Here is an 18,248-nt window from a genome sequence, read left to right on the forward strand (position 1 = left end):
TGAACTGAGGCCAACATTGATTCAGCCTAAACACATAATAAGAATTATTACATACTACGAATGAGTGGAAAGTTACTTTGAGAATTACTATTTCAATCAGAATTGCCTTTAACTTGATTTGCATGTAAATACTATTTTAATTGTGATTTAAACAAAGATATATATAGTGCAATTTATTGATTTATTACAACAAATGTGAAGTCTTTGTTACGTTAATGTCTTTAGTTTACAGTGTGTACTCCCCGGTCCAGCAGGAATCACCTTAACCCCTGAATCCTGCAGGTCATTGTCACTCAGGTCCAGCGTTCTCAGGTGTGAGGAGATTGAGTTGAGTGGAGGCCAACGTTTCACAGCATCTCACTGTGAGGTAACATTTATTCAGTCTAAACACATATTAAGAATGATTACATTCTGCGAAAGTGTGGAAGGTTGCGTTGAGACTACTAGGCTTCCATCCACTTGTCGAAAGATCTTTCAAGCAAATAATCTAAGTGCTTCTGCCTTGTCAGAAAACTGAAGGAGAGAGATGCTGCTTCTGAACACGGCAAGGTGACCGGGTACAATTGTATGGTTAAAACATTACAAGTACGACCCACACAGATTGATCAAGTATAGCGACAAAGTTGAGGAGCAATTCAGCGGGTCGGATACGAGGAGTATGTGTGTCACGATCGTCGTCAGGGTGGAAATGATCGGACCAAGATGCAGCGTTGTGAGCGTACATTTCTTTTTATTTTGAATGTCGCCAACAAAAACAAGAAACAACAAAAACTAACATGAAGCTGACTAGGGCTATACAGGCCACTAACACAGACAACTACCCACAACTAAGGTGGAAAAACAGGCTGCCTAAGTATGATTCCCAATCAGAGACAACGATAGACGGCTGTCCCTGATTGAGAACCATACCCGGCCAAAACAAAGAAACAGACAACATAGAAATAAAGAAACTAGAATGCCCACCCTAGTCACATCCTGGCCTAACCAAAATAGAGAATAAAAGCCTTTCTATGGCCAGGGCGTGACAATGTGGCAGGGGCTTTTAACGATCACGGATTACAAAAAGAAAGCCAGTCACATCGCAGACACCAACACCGTCCTACCCGACGAGCTAAAAAACCTTTTCTCCTGCTTCGAGCAACACGCCTCAGAGCTGCAGAGGAGAGCCCCTGAAGACAACGAGGGCTATGTGCTTATGGTCTTCACGGAAGACGTATGTAAATCCTTAAAGCGTGTTAACCCTTGCAAGGCTGCCGGCCCAGACGGCATCCTTAGCTGCGGACTAAAGCTCGACAGAGCATGTGCAGAGCAGCTAGCTGTTGCGTTCTCTGACATTTTCAGTCTCTCTCTAGCTCAGGCCGTTATCCCCACCTGCTTCAAGATGTCCACAATCATGCCTGTGCCCAAAAAGGGGAAAGTAACAACTGAATTACTACCGACCTGTAGTACTCACTAACGTCATCCCGAAATGCTACGGGAGGCTAGTCGAAGACTACATCACTTCCTCCCTCCTCGACACATTCGACCCTCTCCAATTCGCCTACCACCCCGACAGATCCATGGACGACGCAATCGTCATTGCACTGCACATTGCCCTTACCCACCTGGACAAGAGGAATGCATATATTAGGATGCTGTTCATCGACTACAGCTCAACTTTCAATACCATAGTGCCCTCTAAGCTCACCACTAAGCTCACAGCCCTGTGACTGAACTCCTCCCTATGCAACTGGGTCCTGGACTTCATGACTGGCCGCCTCCAGATAGTGAAGGTAGGCAACATTACCTCCTCCACACTGATCCTCAACTCCTGTACTCCCTGTATATCCACAACTGCGTGGCCTCACACAACTCCAACTTCATTAAGTTCGCTGATGACACGACAGTAGTAGGCCTGATTACCAACAACGACGAGCCAGCCTACAAGGAGGAGGTAGGCACTCTGATGGTGTGGTGCCTTCTCCAAGGAGGTGACATGGTCAAACCACACGGACACCGTGGTGAAGAAGGGACTGCCCTTACCCACCCACTACTCTTTAACCTCAGGAGGCTGAAGAAATTTGGCCTGTCCCCGAGGGCCCCTTACAGTGTTCTACAGGAGCACCATTGAGAGCATACTATCAGGCTGCATCAAAGCCTGTTCTGGCAACTGGGGAAAATGCTTTTAGTTTGTATGCCCCCAGCTCATGGATTAGCCTTCAGGCCACCTTGAAATTAGACTCGCTGGTCTCCATTGCACAGTTTAGATATTATTTATTGTATGTTCACAGGGATCCCTTGCAAATGAGAATTTGGTCTCATTGGTGAACCACCCTCTATAAATTAAAGTTACATTTTTAAAAAGTATAAAAATCCTCGGGCGCTGACCGCAAGGCACTACAGAGGGTGGTACACTGCAAGCCCTCCAGGACACCTACAACATCCGGTGTCGCAGGAAGGCCAAGAAGATCCTCAGGGACCTCCAGCCCACCACTCCTTTCTGAAGATCTGTGTACACACTCCTGAGTACACTGAAGCTTCTTTGACACCACACTCTCTCAGGTCATCCTCATAGAAGATCAGATGGACTTTTTCCAGCTGTTTGAAGGCCAGTTTTCCAAGTTACATAATCATCTCTTCATCCTTGTGTAGAACTTTAGAGGTTCTAAGGTACTTCTGATTCCTCTGTTGGGTCTGAAATACCATAAAGTGAGTGAACATTTGAGTCAGTCTTGGACATCTCTCCACTCTGCTTCACTCAACAGTCTCTCTAGAACAGTGGCTGAAATCCAACAGAACACTGGTATGTGGCACATGATGTGGAGACTCCTTGACGTCTTTATGTGTGTGTTATGATTATTTTGGCCAGGTTCTCATCATTGACTCTTTTCACAAAGTAATCCTCCTTCTGTGGGTCATTGAACACTCCTACCTCCGTCCACTGACTGATATGCTCTCGAGGGATTTGATCGACTGCTGCAGGTCGGGAGGTTATCCAGAGGAGAGCAGAGGGGAGTTCTCCTGTAATGAAGCTTGTGATCAGCACATCCACGGAGGCTGGCTGTGTCTCATCCGCCAACACCTTGTTATTTTCAAAGTCCAGAGGCGGTCAACTCTCATCCAGACTGTCAAAGATGAACAATAATTCAGACTCTCCCTCAAGAGTTGTAACGTCTTTCATGTTAGTGAATAATTGATGAAGCAGTTCAATCAGACTGCAGTCCAAATATTAGGATCGATCTTACGAAAAGGAAGTGGAAACAGGAAATCAATGTTCTTGTTCTCCTTTCTTTCTGCCCAGTCGCGCACACAGTTTTTCCCACTCCAGCAATGCCAATTGTAAGCACTGATTCGATTTTCTTCTCTTGGTCAAGCAGAGGTTTGAAAATCTTAGTTAGAAAGGACTGTGTTAATGTTTTTCTGCTGAATCTGGTGTTCTGGCTTCCAGATGTCTGACCTTGTGCTCATCAATGACCCCTCCCCAGTCCCCCTCGATCACATGGAGCTCAGTGTAGATCTTGGTTAGAAAGGGAGAGCTTGCAAGAAAGGAATTTCACTGTACTTGTGCATGTGACATATTTTCTTTTTAACTTAAACCAATCAGTAGCCTTGTGAGGGTACAATCACTACCCTTTTCAGTGAAAAATAAGCCATATTAAAACCTATGTGTTGTGATAATTGCGTTGTTTGCTCTATAACCTGTTTAGTTCATATGCCTTGCCACTGTGAGATATATATATATATATATAAGGCCGAGACATTAAGAAGACCCAGTGGCAGAATAAATTCAATCACACCTTTTGTTTCATCACAAAACTGGAGAGCAACCTCTGTACACAAAACATATTGCATGTAACAAACAGTTACATGACCTACAAATGGTCAAGCAAGATAATGTTTCAGGCATTTTCGGACTACTAAACTATTGATTTAAAACCACGGAGAGTTTCCGCAAGTCGCAAAGAAACCAGGAGCTGCCTCCACTCTTCCAGCACCATTTCAACTTCAACATTTTAACATCATCAAATCACCTACGCTTAGTCTAATACAGTGACGACTAAAAGATACCAAAAACAATTTAGTCCAATCAATGTAAGCTAAATATGATGTGGCTTTTCATGGTTCTGATTTCTGTGTGTGTCTGCGTTCGTGCAAGTAGAAAAACATGTTGACTTATCCTACTTGTAGAGAAATCCCCAATGCCATCTATAAAACAGTCTATGACTCTCATACAGTACACACTTTTAGTTTTTTGTTGTCCTAGGCTACCTGGCTAATATGCTTGCTCGCTAGCCTAACTTCCATTAATTGGCAACGATGAGCCAACAAGTTAACATTCACATAATACACTGAACAAAAAATTAACTCAACATGTAAAGTGTTGTTCCCATGTTTCATGAGCTGAAATAAAAGATCCTAGAAATGTTCCAAAACGCACAAAGAAAAGATTTTTCAAAAATGTTTGTTTACATCTCTGTTAGTGAGCATTTCTCCTTTGCCAAGATAATCCATCCACCTTACATGTGTGGCTTATCAAGAAGCTGAATAAACAGCATGATCATTACACAGGTGCACCTTGTGCTGGGGTGCCCCATGGTGTCGGTGGGGTTATGGTATGGGCAGGCATAAGCTACGGACAACGAACACAATTGCGTTTTTATCGATGGCACTTTGAATGCACAGAGATACCATGACAAGATCCTGAGGCCCATTGTCGTGCCATTCATCTGCCACCACAACATCATGTTTCAACATGATAATGCATGGCCCCATGTCACAAGGATCTGCACACTTCCTGGAAACTGAAAATGTCCCAGTTCTTCCTAGGCCTGCATACTCACCAGACATGTTACCCATTGAGCATACTCCCCCCAGAAATGATAACCTCCCCTGTTATTGTAATGGTGCGAGGTAGCATGTCTTTGGGTATTATATCTGTGCATGTAACTTTCCCACTCATCATTGGTCACGATTCATTCAGGATTATCCATAATCATTCATGTAGAAGTGTTTAGAAACATATTCTATTCTTATTTAGAATAAAAGTGACTCCAAAATGACACAATAGGTCATTTACCATTCCTTTCTATTGGGCACAAAATAATCTGAAAAACAAAACAGCAAATGCATCCAACACATTTGTAGAGTCACAAGCTTGATGTAGTTTTTATTTATATATTTTTTTTCACCTTTTATTTAACCAGGTAGGCTAGTTGAGAACAAGTTCTCATTTACAACTGCGACCTGGCCAAGATAAAGCAAAGCAGTGTGACACAAACAACAACACAAAGTTACACATGGAATAAACAAACATACAGTCAATAACGCAATAGAGAAAAAGTCTATATACAGTGTGTGCAAATGAGGTAGTCATTGCGTGCTATGAATATGGGACAAAATACTTAACTTTTTACTACTTTAATACACATACCGCAATGGATGAAAATACCCCCAAATTAAAGCTGACTGTCTGCACTTTAACCTCAGTCATTGTATCATTTAAAATCAACAAGGTAAATCAACAAAGTGCATCGTCACTTTTCCATGAAATAAATGTTGAATATTCCTTGGGCAGATAATATCCTACTCATCACTCCACTTGCTTAATTAATTAGCTTTTGTTTTGAGCCAACTAACCATGATGGTGTTCCTACTCCAGGGCAGCTCAGTGTAAACAAGCCTAACGGTAGGGCAGGAATCTGCTGAATACTTGTACTACAGATCGGTTGCATGTGCACCAGAGGTAGTTTGGATCATAACCGCTAAACGCTACAATTCCTACATCGTGTCACCATATTATCTAAAGTCATAGTCAACATACAGGACCAGTCAAAAGTTTGGACACCTACATATTCAAGGATTTTTCTTTCTTTTACTATTTTCTACATTGTAGAATAAAAGCGAAGACATCAAAACTATGAAATTATGTAGTAACCAAAAAAGTGTTATACAAATTAAAATATATTTGTATTTGAAATTCTTCAAAGTAGCACCCTTTGCCTTGATGACAGCTTTGCACACACTTGGCATTCTCTCAACCAGCTTCATGAGGTAGTCACAGAATGCATTTCAATTAACAGGTGTGCCTTGTTAAAAGTTAATTTGTGGAATTTCTTTCCTTAATGCGTTTGAGACAATCAGTTGTGTTATGACAAGGTAGTGGTGGTACACATAAGAGAGCCCTATTTGGTAAATACCAAGTCCAAATCAAATCAAACGGTATTAGTCCCATGCCCTGAATACAACAGGTGAAATTTATTTATTTAATTTCACCTTAGAGTGAAATACCTACTAACCAACAATGCAGTACAAATAAGAATAAGAAATAAAAGTAATTAAAGAGCAGCAGTAAAATAACAATAGCGAGACTATATGGGAGTACCGGTATAGAGTCAATGTGTGGGGGCACCGGTTGGTCGAGGTAATTGAGGTAATATTTACATGTAGGTAGAGTTATTAAAGTGACTATGCATAGATGATAACAGAGAGTAGCATCGGTGTAAAAGAGAGGGAGAATGGTAGCCATTTGATTAGATGTTCAGGAGTCTTATGGCTTGGGTGTAGAAGCTGTTAAGAAACCTCTTGGACCTAGACTTGGCGCTCCGGTACCACTTGCCGTGCAGTAGCAGAGAGAACAGTCTATGACTAGGGTGGCTGGAGTCTTTGAAAATGTTTAGGGCCTTCCTCTGACACCGCCTGGTATAGAGGTCCTGGAAGGTAGGAAGCTTTGCCCCAGTGGTGTACTGGGCCGTACGCACTACCCTCTGTAGTGCCTTGTGGTCGGAGGCCGAGCAGTTGCCATACCAGGCAGTGATGCAACCTGTCAGGATGCTCTCTATGGTTCAGCTGTAGAACCTTTTGAGGATCTGAGGACCAATGCCAAATCTTTTCAGTCTCCTGAGTAGGTTTTTTCGTGCCCTCTTCACGACTGTCTTCGTGTGCTTGTACCATGTTAGTTTGTTGGTGATATGGACACCAAGGAACGTGAAGCTCTCAACCTGCTCCACTACAACCCCGTCGATGAGAATGGGGGCATGCTCGGTCCTCTTTTTTTCTGTAGTCCACAATCATGTCCTTTGTCTTGATAATGTTGAGGGATATGTTGTTGTCCTGGCACCACACGGCCAGGTCTCTGACCTCCTCCATATAGGCTGTCTCGTCGTTGTTGTGATCAGGCCTACCAATGTTGTGTCATCGGCAAACTTAATGATGGTGTTGGAGTCGTGCTTGGCCATGCAGTCATGAGTGAACAGCGAGTACAGGAGGGGACTGAGCACACACCCCTGAGGGGCCACTTTGTTGAGGATCAGCGTGGCGGATGTGTTGTTACCTACGCTACCACCTGGGGGCAGCCCATCAAGAAGTCCAAGGATCCAGTTGCAGAGGGAGGTGTTTAGTCCCAGGGTCCTGTTGAGCACTGAGCTGTAATCAATGAATAGAATTCTCACATAGGTGTTCCTTTTGTCCAGGTGGGAAAGGGCAGTGTGGAGTGCAATAAAGATTGCATCATCTGTGGATCTGTTAGAGCGGTATGCAAATTGGAGTGGGACTTGGAATTCTGGGATAATGGTGTTGATGTGAGCCATGACCAGCCTTTCAAAGCACTTCATGGTTACAGACATGAATGCTACGGATCAGTAATCATTTAGGCAGGTTATCTTAGTGTTCATGGGCAAAGGGACTATGGTGGTCTGCTTAAGACATGTTGGTATTACAGACTTGGACAGTGAGAGGTTGAAAATGTCAGTGAAGACACTTGCCAGTTGGTCAACGCGTGCTCGCAGTACACGTCTTGGTAATCTATCTGGCCCTGCGGCCTTGTGAATGTTGACCTGTTTAATTGAAGGTCTTACTCACATCGGCTGCGGAGAGCGTGATCACACAGACTTCCGGAACAGCTGGTGCTCTCATGCGTGTTTCAATGTTATTTGCCTCTTAGCGAGCAAAGAAGTAGTTTAGTTCATCTGGTAGGCTCGTGTCATTGGGCAGCTCTTGGCTGGCTTCCCTTTGTAGTCTGTAATGGTTTGCAAGCCCTGCCACATCCGACGAGCGTCAGAGCTGGTGTAGTACGATTTGATATTATGGCAAGAACAGTTAAAATAAGCAAAGAGAATCGACAGTCCATCATTACTTGAAGACATGAAGGTCAGTCAATCCGGAACATTTCAATAATTTTTTCAAGTGCAGTCGTAAAAACCATCAAGCTCTATGATGAAACTGGCTCTCATGAGGATTGCCACAGGAAAGGAAGAGCCAGAGTTACCTCTGCTGCAGAGGATAAGTTCATTAGAGTTACCAATCTCAGAAATTGCAGCCCAAATAAATGCTTCACGGAGTTCAAGTAACAGACACATCTCAACATCAACTGTTCAGAGTAAACTCCGTGAATCAGGCCTTCATGGTCGAATTGCTGCAACAAAAAAACAGTACTAAAGGACACCAATAAGAAGAATAGACTTGCTTGGGCCAAGAAACACGCAATGTACATTAGACCGGTGGAAATCTGTCCTTTGGTCTGATGAGTCCAAATTTGAGATTATTGGTTCCAACCACCGTGTCTTTGTGAGACGTAGAGGAGGTGAACGGATGATCTCTGCATGTGTGGTTCCCACTGTGAAGCATGGAGGAAGAGGTGTGATGGTGTGGGAGTGCTTTGCTGGTGACACTGTCTATGATTTATTTAGAATTCAAGGCACACTTAATCAGCATGGTTACCACAGCATTCTGCAGTGATACGCCATCCCATCTGGTTTGCGCTTAGTGGGACTATCATTTGTTTTTCAACAGGACAATGACCCAAAAGACACCTTCAGGCTGTGTAAGGACTATTTGACCAAGGAGAGTGATGGAGTGATGCATCAGATGACCTGGCCTCCGCAATCACCCAACCTCAACCCAATTGAGATAGTTTGGGATGAGTTGGACCGCAGAGTGAAGGAAAAACAACCAACAAGTGCTCAGCATATGTGTTATTTTATTGTTTTGATGTATTCACTATTATTTTACAATGTAGAAAATAGTACAAATAAGAGAAACCCTTGAATGAGCAGGTGTGTCCAAACCTTTGACTGGTACTGTAGCTAATAGAACTAATGCATTAGTAAACCCGCTACAATCATGCAGTACAGTGTACAGTCAGCAAGCACTTTAGCAGTTACACCGGCGGGCAGAGGTGGAAATAAATTAATAAAACCAAAAACTTACCTTGGCTTGGAATAGTTCCAGTGTTGGATAGCTATAGCCAGTTACCTAACATAGCATGCCTTGCTGTTTGAGCCGGGTGTTTGAGTTGGCTACACTAGCTAGCTGTGAAAGTGAAAATAATACATTAAAATATAACTAGCTCTGTCTCTCCCTCTCTCTCTTGCTTCTTCATTTAAAAAAATAAAAATTCAAACATTTAAACTATTGTCTGTTTGAGTCAACTACTCACCACAATGTATCCACTGCAGTGCTAGCTAGCTGTAGCTTATGCTTTCAGGACTAGATTAATTCTCTGATCCTTGGAGGAAGGAAGCTAGCTGTCCTCCGGGTACACCATGGTGCTACCCTACAGAGTGCTGCTGAGGCTACTGTAGATCTTCACTGCAAAACAGTGTGCTTTAATAAATTATTTGGTGACATCACGTGAATATGTTTACTATCGTTTTATCTAAAAATGATAGCTTTTTTAATGTTTCACTATTTTTTTTTAATGGAATTCACTGAGGAGGATTGGCCTTCCCTTCTTCCTCTGAGGGAGCCTCCACTGGCCTGCACATATCTGTGTATCTGGCATGCACCACACCCAATGTTCTCTGCTGACAACACAGCTGGGTCATATTCACTAGGACCCAAAGAGAAGCAAACTGGTCGAAATGAGGAGGGACCTACCTGAATTTGTCCAAAAGAAACGGTTGTTTTTGGTTTTCAGTTTGCTACAGTGTGCAGTGCACTAATTAATATGACACTGCCTACCTCTCTACCTGTGCAATCTGAAGGGTGTGCCTCTGACCTATGATGACGTCAGTGTGCTGGGGCAGCATGGAGACATCTACGACGATATTGGATACATTCACCTCGACATACAAGCCAACTTTGTCATCTCCCCCCCAGAGAGGACAGAAACTACTGGTGAGAGCTTTGTAACTGTGTGTGTGACATCAAATCGACACAGAACAGATGTGACTTACAGAAGACTGCAGTGTGGATATGTTGTAGTTTTTTACAATGATAACATAGTGTATATGGAAAGGGTCAGAAACACTGCTTGCAAAGGTCTAGTTGAAGCTAACTCTCTCCTCTCCCATCCCTCCTCCCCTCTCCCTACCCCTACCCCTCTCTCCCCTTCCTTTCCTCTCCAGGGTAGAGTAAATAAGCTTGGTGTGAGTCATGAGTCTGATCCACGGCTCTTTTAACGCCAGTATTCCGAAGCCGGCCCGCATCACCATGGAGACCTGGAGGGAGGCAGGGCCCAGGATAGGAGCGGAGCTGGAGTTTGAGGCCTGTCAGCTGGACTCAGACACAGTCGTAGTCCTGCTGATCAGAGGACGAATGGACAGGAAACAGTAGGTTAGAGAGGGTGTGTCTGAGATGGACTATATTGCTGTTGGACTGGCCTGCACAGAATCAGTAGTCAAGAAATCGCCTTGTATCCCAAATAAATACTAAAGTGTGTGTGTGTGTGTGCCTGCGATGGTTGTGTGGTGTGTGTGTGTGTGTTGTGTTTTCTCACTCTCAGGGTTCAGGAGCTGATGGCAGCATGAGATAGTTTTGATCCCAACAACCCTGCAGAGCAGCTGGAGGAACCAGACACAGAACCTGCTCTAGAACCTGATCTAGAACCAAGCCAAGACTTGCTTGACGCCACTGGGAAACTCAAGAGGAGGGGGAGAAAGAAAAACACAGTGGAGGAGACTGCAGTAACAACACCCGACCAGCAGGGAGGCGCTGTGTTTGGAACAGCAAAGGACAGCGGCACTAACGGCCACATATAGGAGGAGAAGAGGAAGAAAAAGAAGACGCGACAGAAAGACGAGGAGAGGGCAGTGGAGTGGAGGTCTCCTGTGGAGTTGAAGGGGAGAAATTCCAACGGTTACCTTAGTGACAAGCTAAACAGGAAGAGAAAACGGGGAGATGATATCGTGTTCTGTCTCCATGGCGATTGTGAAACGCCCAAAACCAAGAAGAAGAAAAATAAATATGACTGTGACACTGACTAAAAGACTGAAGCAAGATTATTTTGTGAAACTGAATGAACATTAAAAGATGGTGATGATGACCGTGATGACGACTGTAATGAAATGACTTCAGTAGACCCGGTGACTTTGTTTGTTTAGCTAATCACATCCCCAGGACTCCCATGTTGTTGGGGTGATCCTTCTCACAGTTGTTAACATTGTTTCCTATAGAAACCTGCAGAAGTAATTTATTTCAGAACTACAGCTTTACCCTTCTAGCTATCACTAGAGCACATCAACATGCTGTAGGGTTGTTCAACAAGTCTTAACCAGTGTCTTCAACTTGGCAGTCTTCAATCTGAAATGGAAGCCAATTCCCTATGGAGTGCACTAGTTATTCTATAGGGCCTGGCCCTTGCCAAAAGTAGTGCATTATGTAGAATGCCATTTTGGACAGGTTGTTTGTTTTCCTCACGGTCTCAGAGACAGGGAAACATGTTGCTAGTGTCCAGCCCTTCTACGTTTGTATAGGTGCCACATTGAAGGCTTCAGTAAAGCAGAGAAAAGTTTTTATATTCGTTAAATAATTATAGATTTGGAAGTGACTGTGTTGTGTGCCTTTCATAAGTTTGTGTGTTGGAGGATAGCAGTTATAATTGTAGATGTGGGTGGTTATTGAGGGATGTACTGTGTGTCCTCAAAGACACCTTCCCAAGTCACCTGAGTGGGTGTGTTGTTACATGTTGTACAGTTTGTCACATTGTTTACCAGGAAGTTATTATTATACAATCTGGACGGTTTATACAGGGAGGGGGAGTGCAGAGTCATTTCAAATATGTTGAGCCACAACCCCCCTCACTTCATGTGAGGAACAGAATGGAAAACAGAGCTGAACACACATGTGAGAAATAGATAGCTAGGCCTACTGTTAGGTGTGAGTGTCTGTCTAATATGATTGATGATATGCTTTTTTGTTAGGATGGAACAAGACTTAGGACCTGCAGTAGGGTTTGTCAGTTTATTTCGGTGCAGCAAAACTTAACAATACTTTCCTTTCTCGCAACGACCGTAAATTGCTCAGGATAAGTGTCTGTTAAATGACGAAGTGTAATGTCTGAGGCATCGGGTGGGTGGAGTTTGCACATTTGAGACCATTCCATTGGTTCTAAAGTGAAATCTCTTGCGAGATGAGTGAAGCACATGAAGTAGTTTCCTCATTCATTGAACAGGTGTTTTCACTGCAGTCATAAGAATGGAATGTAGACAAACAGATGATTTATGATGCTGTGCGTTTTCAAGAAAAGAAGTGGAGGCAGAGAGAAAGAGGAAGTGTTATACTTTATGAAAGAAAGAGTTAGGCTTAAACAAAGAATGATGTGCAGAGGATCCCTGACTTGCCTAAGATGCACATTGACAGACCTCACAGGATCGTCTTCATCTACTAACTACAGTGCTTTCAGAAAGTATTCATACCCCTTGACTTATTACACATTTTGTTCTGTTACAGCCTGAATTCAAAATGTATTAAATCGATTTTTCCCCCTAACCAATCTACACACAATACACCAATAATATGTGTGTGTGTATCTTCACAGTCCCCGCTGTTCCATAAGGTGTATTTTAATCTGTTTTTTACATCTGATTCTACTGCTTGCATCAGTTACCTGATGTGGAATAGATTTACATGTAGCCATGGCTCCATGTAGTACTGTGCCCCTCCCATAGTCTGTTCTGGACTTGAGGATTGTGAAGAGACCTTTGGTGGCATCAAATCAAATCAAATGCTATTAGTCACATGCACCAAATACAGGTGTAGACCTTACAGTGAAATGCTTATTTACGAGCCCCTAACCAACAATGCAGTTTAAAAAAAATACAGATAAGAATAAGACAAAGTAACAAGTAATTAAAGAGCAGCAGTAAAAGAACAATAGCAAGACTATATACAGGGGGGTATCGATACAGAGTCAGTGTGCAGGGGCACTGGCTAGTTGAGGTAGTATGTACGTAGTACATGTTGGTAGAGTTATTAAAGTGACTCAGCATGTCTTGTGGGGTATGCATAAACTCCAAGCAGTTTAGTCACCTCAACTTTCTCAATTTCCACATGATTTATTACAAGATTTAGTTGAGGTTTAGGGTTTGGACTAACTTATTCCTTGCCACCCATTCTGAAACTAACTGCAGCTCTTTGTTAAGTGTTGCAGTGATTTCACTCGCTGTAGTAGCTGACGTGTATAGTACTGGTGTAACGGACCGTAGTTGATCTGTGATCCGTACGGATCACCCCCCACGGTTCGGCACGCATGTAAACCGCGGATCAATTGCAAAGTTTAACCATCATAGTGTGAAATACAGTTTTACTGCCGCTGTTTTTCGAAGTAATAATTCCCTAAATCTCGATGCAGAGTTGCAGTGAAAAGATAAAGACAAGACAGATACGTGCTGTGTTTTACTCTGAAGCCTGAAGGTTGATTTGGTCATTTTTTAAAAGCAGTTGTATGTACTGTTCACGTGAACGGGGCATGTTGAATCCCAACGAATCAATCCTGGATGCTCGTGTTGCAAAGAAGAAAAAAGAGCAGTGACAGCCATGACTAGCGGAGAAGCTGAAGAACTGGAAAAGCCTCTCGCTTCATTTAAGTCTCATGTATGGGAGCATTTTGGCTTCCCTGTCAAATATGATGACGGAAGAAGGGTGGTGGACAACATCATCACGGTGTGTAGGCATTGTGCCGCAAGAAAGCCGTATGATCATGGAAATTCATCGAGCATGGCCACACATTTAAAGCGTCATCAGCCAGGTGTGTCAGTGACGGGAGCCAACTCAGCCAAGAGACAACAACTTCTCACTTCGACATTTAAGCAGCCCTTTGCTGCAGAATCAGACCGGACTAAAGCCATCACCAAATCTATTGAGATGTTTATCGCTGCAGACATGAGACCATATTATGTTGTGGAAAACAAAACTTTTAAAATACGGTGAAAGTGCTTGAGCCAAGCTACGAAATCGACAAATTATCCAAGGCATCCTCTGTTGCCCTCACCACAGATGGGTGGACCTCCAGGGCAATTGAAAGCTACGTGACTGACTGCTCACTAGACCACAGAGGAGTGGGAGATGCGAAGTCCGGTGCTACAGACACGCCCCCTCTATGAGAGTCACAAAGGCACAAATCTGGCGCAGGTACTGCTAGGAGCAGGTAGGAGCAGTAGCAGAGTGGAAGCTAGAGAGGCCCAATAGCAATATCCCAATCACCACAGATAATGCCAAGAACCAAGTAAATGCAGTTATAGAAGATGGACTGGGGCCACAGATAGCTTGCTTTGCACATGTGATAAATTTAGCATCCTAAAGGGGAATCTCAGTGAACCAGAAGACTGCCTCCTTGGGAGGATCAGGAAGGTGGTTTCCTTTTTCCACCGAAGCACAACAGCCGCTCATGTGCTTAAGACCAAGCAAGAAATGCGACAGCTACTGACCCACAAGCTCATACACCATGTCACAACAAGATGGAACTCCACTTATGACATGTTGGAGAGCTATCTTGAGCAGCAGACAGCTGTATACTCTGCACTGACAGACAAGACCCTGAAAAAACATAAAGACATTGTCACCTTGTCTGATGATGACGTGAAAGTGGCAGGGGAGGTCCTCCAGGTGCTCAAACCCCTCAAAACGGTCACAACCCTATTGAGCACTGAACCTGCACCGTCTGTGTCCATGATCCTACCTCCGAAAACAAGGATTCTACAATCCATGGCCCCAAGTGAGGAAGACAGCACCCTCACTAGAGATGTCAAGGCTGCCATTAGAGGACCTGAACCCAAAATACCCCCCTATGTTCACAACTACCTTCATAGATCTACTGCACTGGATCCAAGGTTCAAGTCCCTGTCTCACCTAGACCCTGTCCTACGCTGGAAAACATACAGTGATCTCACCACTGAGTTTGTGGCCACTGAAGAGGTAAAAAAATAAGAGTGAATTACTTAAATAATAAATATAGTGCAGTCTAATCTTAGTCTAAGCTATTGCTATTAGAATCATCAATTTTTGATTTGGAATAATAATGGCTTTTATTAAATGTTATTGCCACAATTATAGTTCTATAAAATATGAAAATAGGTAATTAGTTAGTTAGTTTAATAGATCAAGTCATTTTTTTTGCAGGGTCAAGCCACAGAGCCGACAGGAGCAGACTCAGAGGCATCTCCTCCAAAAAATAATTAGGCCAGGAGCTTTTCGGGGAGACCTTTATGAACAAGGACACAGGCAAGACGTTTGCCAACACCATCAAAGAGGAGGTGGCATCCTACAAGGCAGCAAGCAGCATTCCAGTGGATGGTGATCCACTGGCATGGTGGAAAAGCAATGAGTGTAAATACCCTCACATTGCCAAGACGTCCCTTCCGTCTTCAAGGAGCGAGAGTTGCACCCTTCTGAAAAAACCTACACTCGATCCCTCCGATGTCAACAACTACAGACCAGTATCCCTTCTTTCTTTTCTCTCCAAAACTCTTGAACGTGCGTCCTTGGCCAGCTCTCCGCTATCTCTCTCAGAATGACCTTCTTGATCCAAATCAGTCAGGTTTCAAGACTAGTCATTCAACTGAGACTGCTCTTCTCTGTATCACGGAGGCGCTCCGCACTGCTAAAGCTAACTCTCTCTCCTCTGCTCTCATCCTTCTAGACCTATCGGCTGCCTTCGATACTGTGAACCATCAGATCCTCCTCTCCACCTCTCCGAGTTGGGCATCTTCGCGCGGCGGCCACGCTTGGATTGCGTCCTACCTGACAGGTCGCTCCTACCAGGTGGCGTGGCGAGAATCTGTCTCCTCACCACGTGCTCTCACCACTGGTGTCCCCCAGGGCTCTGTTCTAGGCCTCTCCTATTCTCGCTATACACCAAGTCACTTGGCTCTGTCATAACCTCACATGGTCTCTCCTATCATTGCTATGCAGACGACACACAACTAATCTTCTCCTTTCCCCCTTCTGATGACCAGGTGGCGAATCGCATCTCTGCATGTCTGGCAGACATATCAGTGTGGATACGGATCACCACTCAAGCTGAACCTCGGCAAGACGGAGCTGCTCTTCCTCCCGGGGAAGGACTGCCCGTTCCATGATCTCGCCATCACGGTTGACAACTCCATTGTGTCCTCCTCCAGAGCGCTAAGAACTTGGCGTGATCCTGGACACACCCTGTCGTTCTCAACTAACATCAAGGCGGTGGCCGTTCCTGTAGGTTCATGCTCTACACATCGCAGAGTACGACCCTGCCTCACACAGGAAGCGGCGAGGTCCTAATCCAGGCACTTGTCATCTCCCGTCTGGTTACTGCAACTCGCTGTTGGCTGGGCTCCCTGCTGTGCCATTAAACCCCTACAACTCATCCAGAACGCCGCAGCCCGTCTGGTGTTCAACCTTCCCAAGTTCTCTCACGTCACCCCGCTCCTCCGCTCTCTCCACTGGCTTCCAGTTGAAGCTCGCATCCGCTACAAGACCATGTGCTTGCCTACGGAGCTGTGAGGGGAACGGCACCTCAGTACCTCCAGGCTCTGATCAGGCCTTACACCCACGGGCACTGCGTTCATCCACCTCTGGCCTGCTCGCTCCCTACCACTGAGGAAGTACAGTTCCCGCTCAGCCCAGTCAAACTGTTCGCTGCTCTGGCCCCCCAATGGTGGAACAATCTCCTCACGACGCCAGGACAGCGGAGTCATCACCACCTTCCGGAGACACCTGAAACCCCACCTCTTTAAGGAATACCTAGGATAGGATAAAGTAATCCTTCTCACCCCCCCCCCCTTAAAAGATTTAGATGCACTATTGTAAAGTGGCCGTTCCACTGGATGTCATAAGGTGAATGCACCATTTGTAAGTCGCTCTGGATAAGAGCGTCTGCTAAATGACTTAAATGTAATGTAAATGTAAGATGGCAAGATGCTACTGGCTGTGCCTGGCACTTCCGGCCCTTAGCGGAGGGTGTTCTCCACGGCAGGGGACATAGTGACTGCAAAGAGGTCTACCCTCTCCCCAGACTATGTAGACATTCTCATCTTTTTGAAAAATTATTTGAAGTTATAAACTCAGGTCTGCTTTGCTTTCTGTCTTTACTTTTTTTTGATGACGTGGACACAGGCTAGTTTTTCATTCACTATTGTTTAAATGAAGAAGGTATCATGCCTCATATTGTACTTTAATTTAACAATTGAGTATTGAATATTTTATTTAAATATTTTATTTAAACATTGAAAAGTTCCTTGCTTTAAGTAAGAAATGGAAAGCAAAGTTATATTTGTCTCTCTTTTTTTTGTTGGCTTTACTCAAAGCCAGTGGCATGTCATTAGTAAAGATTGAAAAATGTAAGGGGCCTGACAGCTGCCATGGGGAATTCCTGATTCTACCTGGATTATGTTAGAGAGGCTTCCATTAAAGAACACCCTCTGTGTTCTATTAGATAGGTAACGCTTTATCCACAATATAGCAGGGTGTTTAAAGCCATAACTCATACGTTTTTCCAACAGCAGACTATGATTGATAATATCAAAAGCTGCACTGAAGTCTAACAAAAAAACTCCCACAATCTTTTTATCAACTTATCAAAAAATGTATACATTTCTCTCAGCCAATCATTGGTCATTTGTGTAAGTGCCGTGCTTGTTGAATGTCCTTCCCTATAAACGTGCTGAAATTCTGTTGTCAATTTATTTACAGTAAAATAGCATTGTATCTGGTCAAACACAATTTTTTCCAAAAGTTTACCAAGGGTTGGCTGATTGTTTGGCTATTTGAGCCGGTAAAGCGGGCTTTACTATTCTTGGGTAGCGGAATTACTTTTGTTTCCCTCCAGGCCTGAAGGCACACACTTTCTAGTAGGCTTACATTGAAGATATTGCAAATAGGAGTGGCAATATCGTCCGCTATTATCCTCAATCATTTTTCATCCAAGTTGTCTGACTCCTGTGGCTTGTCATTGTTAACAGACAACAATCATTTTTTAACCTCTTCCACACTCACTTTATGGAATAAAAAATTGCAATGGTTGTCTTTTATAATTTGATCAGTTATACTTGGATGTGTAGTATCAGCATCAGCATTTC

At 43.9% G+C, this 18,248-nt stretch overlaps 1 protein-coding gene across 1 annotated transcript; it reads left to right on the forward strand.

The window, feature by feature from the left end:
* The first annotated feature begins 1,027 nt into the window (after positions 1-1,027).
* LOC111955547 (DNA-directed RNA polymerase I subunit RPA43) lies at positions 1,028-11,501 on the forward strand. Its single transcript, XM_070436387.1, is given in 7 exon segments — positions 1,028-1,417; positions 3,428-3,500; positions 9,940-10,063; positions 10,065-10,092; positions 10,323-10,351; positions 10,353-10,526; positions 10,700-11,501. Coding segments are annotated over 7 exon segments (1,299 nt in total). The 3' UTR covers positions 11,181-11,501.
* Positions 11,502-18,248: the final 6,747 nt, after the last annotated feature.

The sequence above is a fragment of the Salvelinus sp. IW2-2015 genome, linkage group LG31 (genome assembly GCF_002910315.2).
Source record: "Salvelinus sp. IW2-2015 linkage group LG31, ASM291031v2, whole genome shotgun sequence".
In the NCBI taxonomy this organism is placed as follows: domain Eukaryota; kingdom Metazoa; phylum Chordata; class Actinopteri; order Salmoniformes; family Salmonidae; genus Salvelinus; species Salvelinus sp. IW2-2015.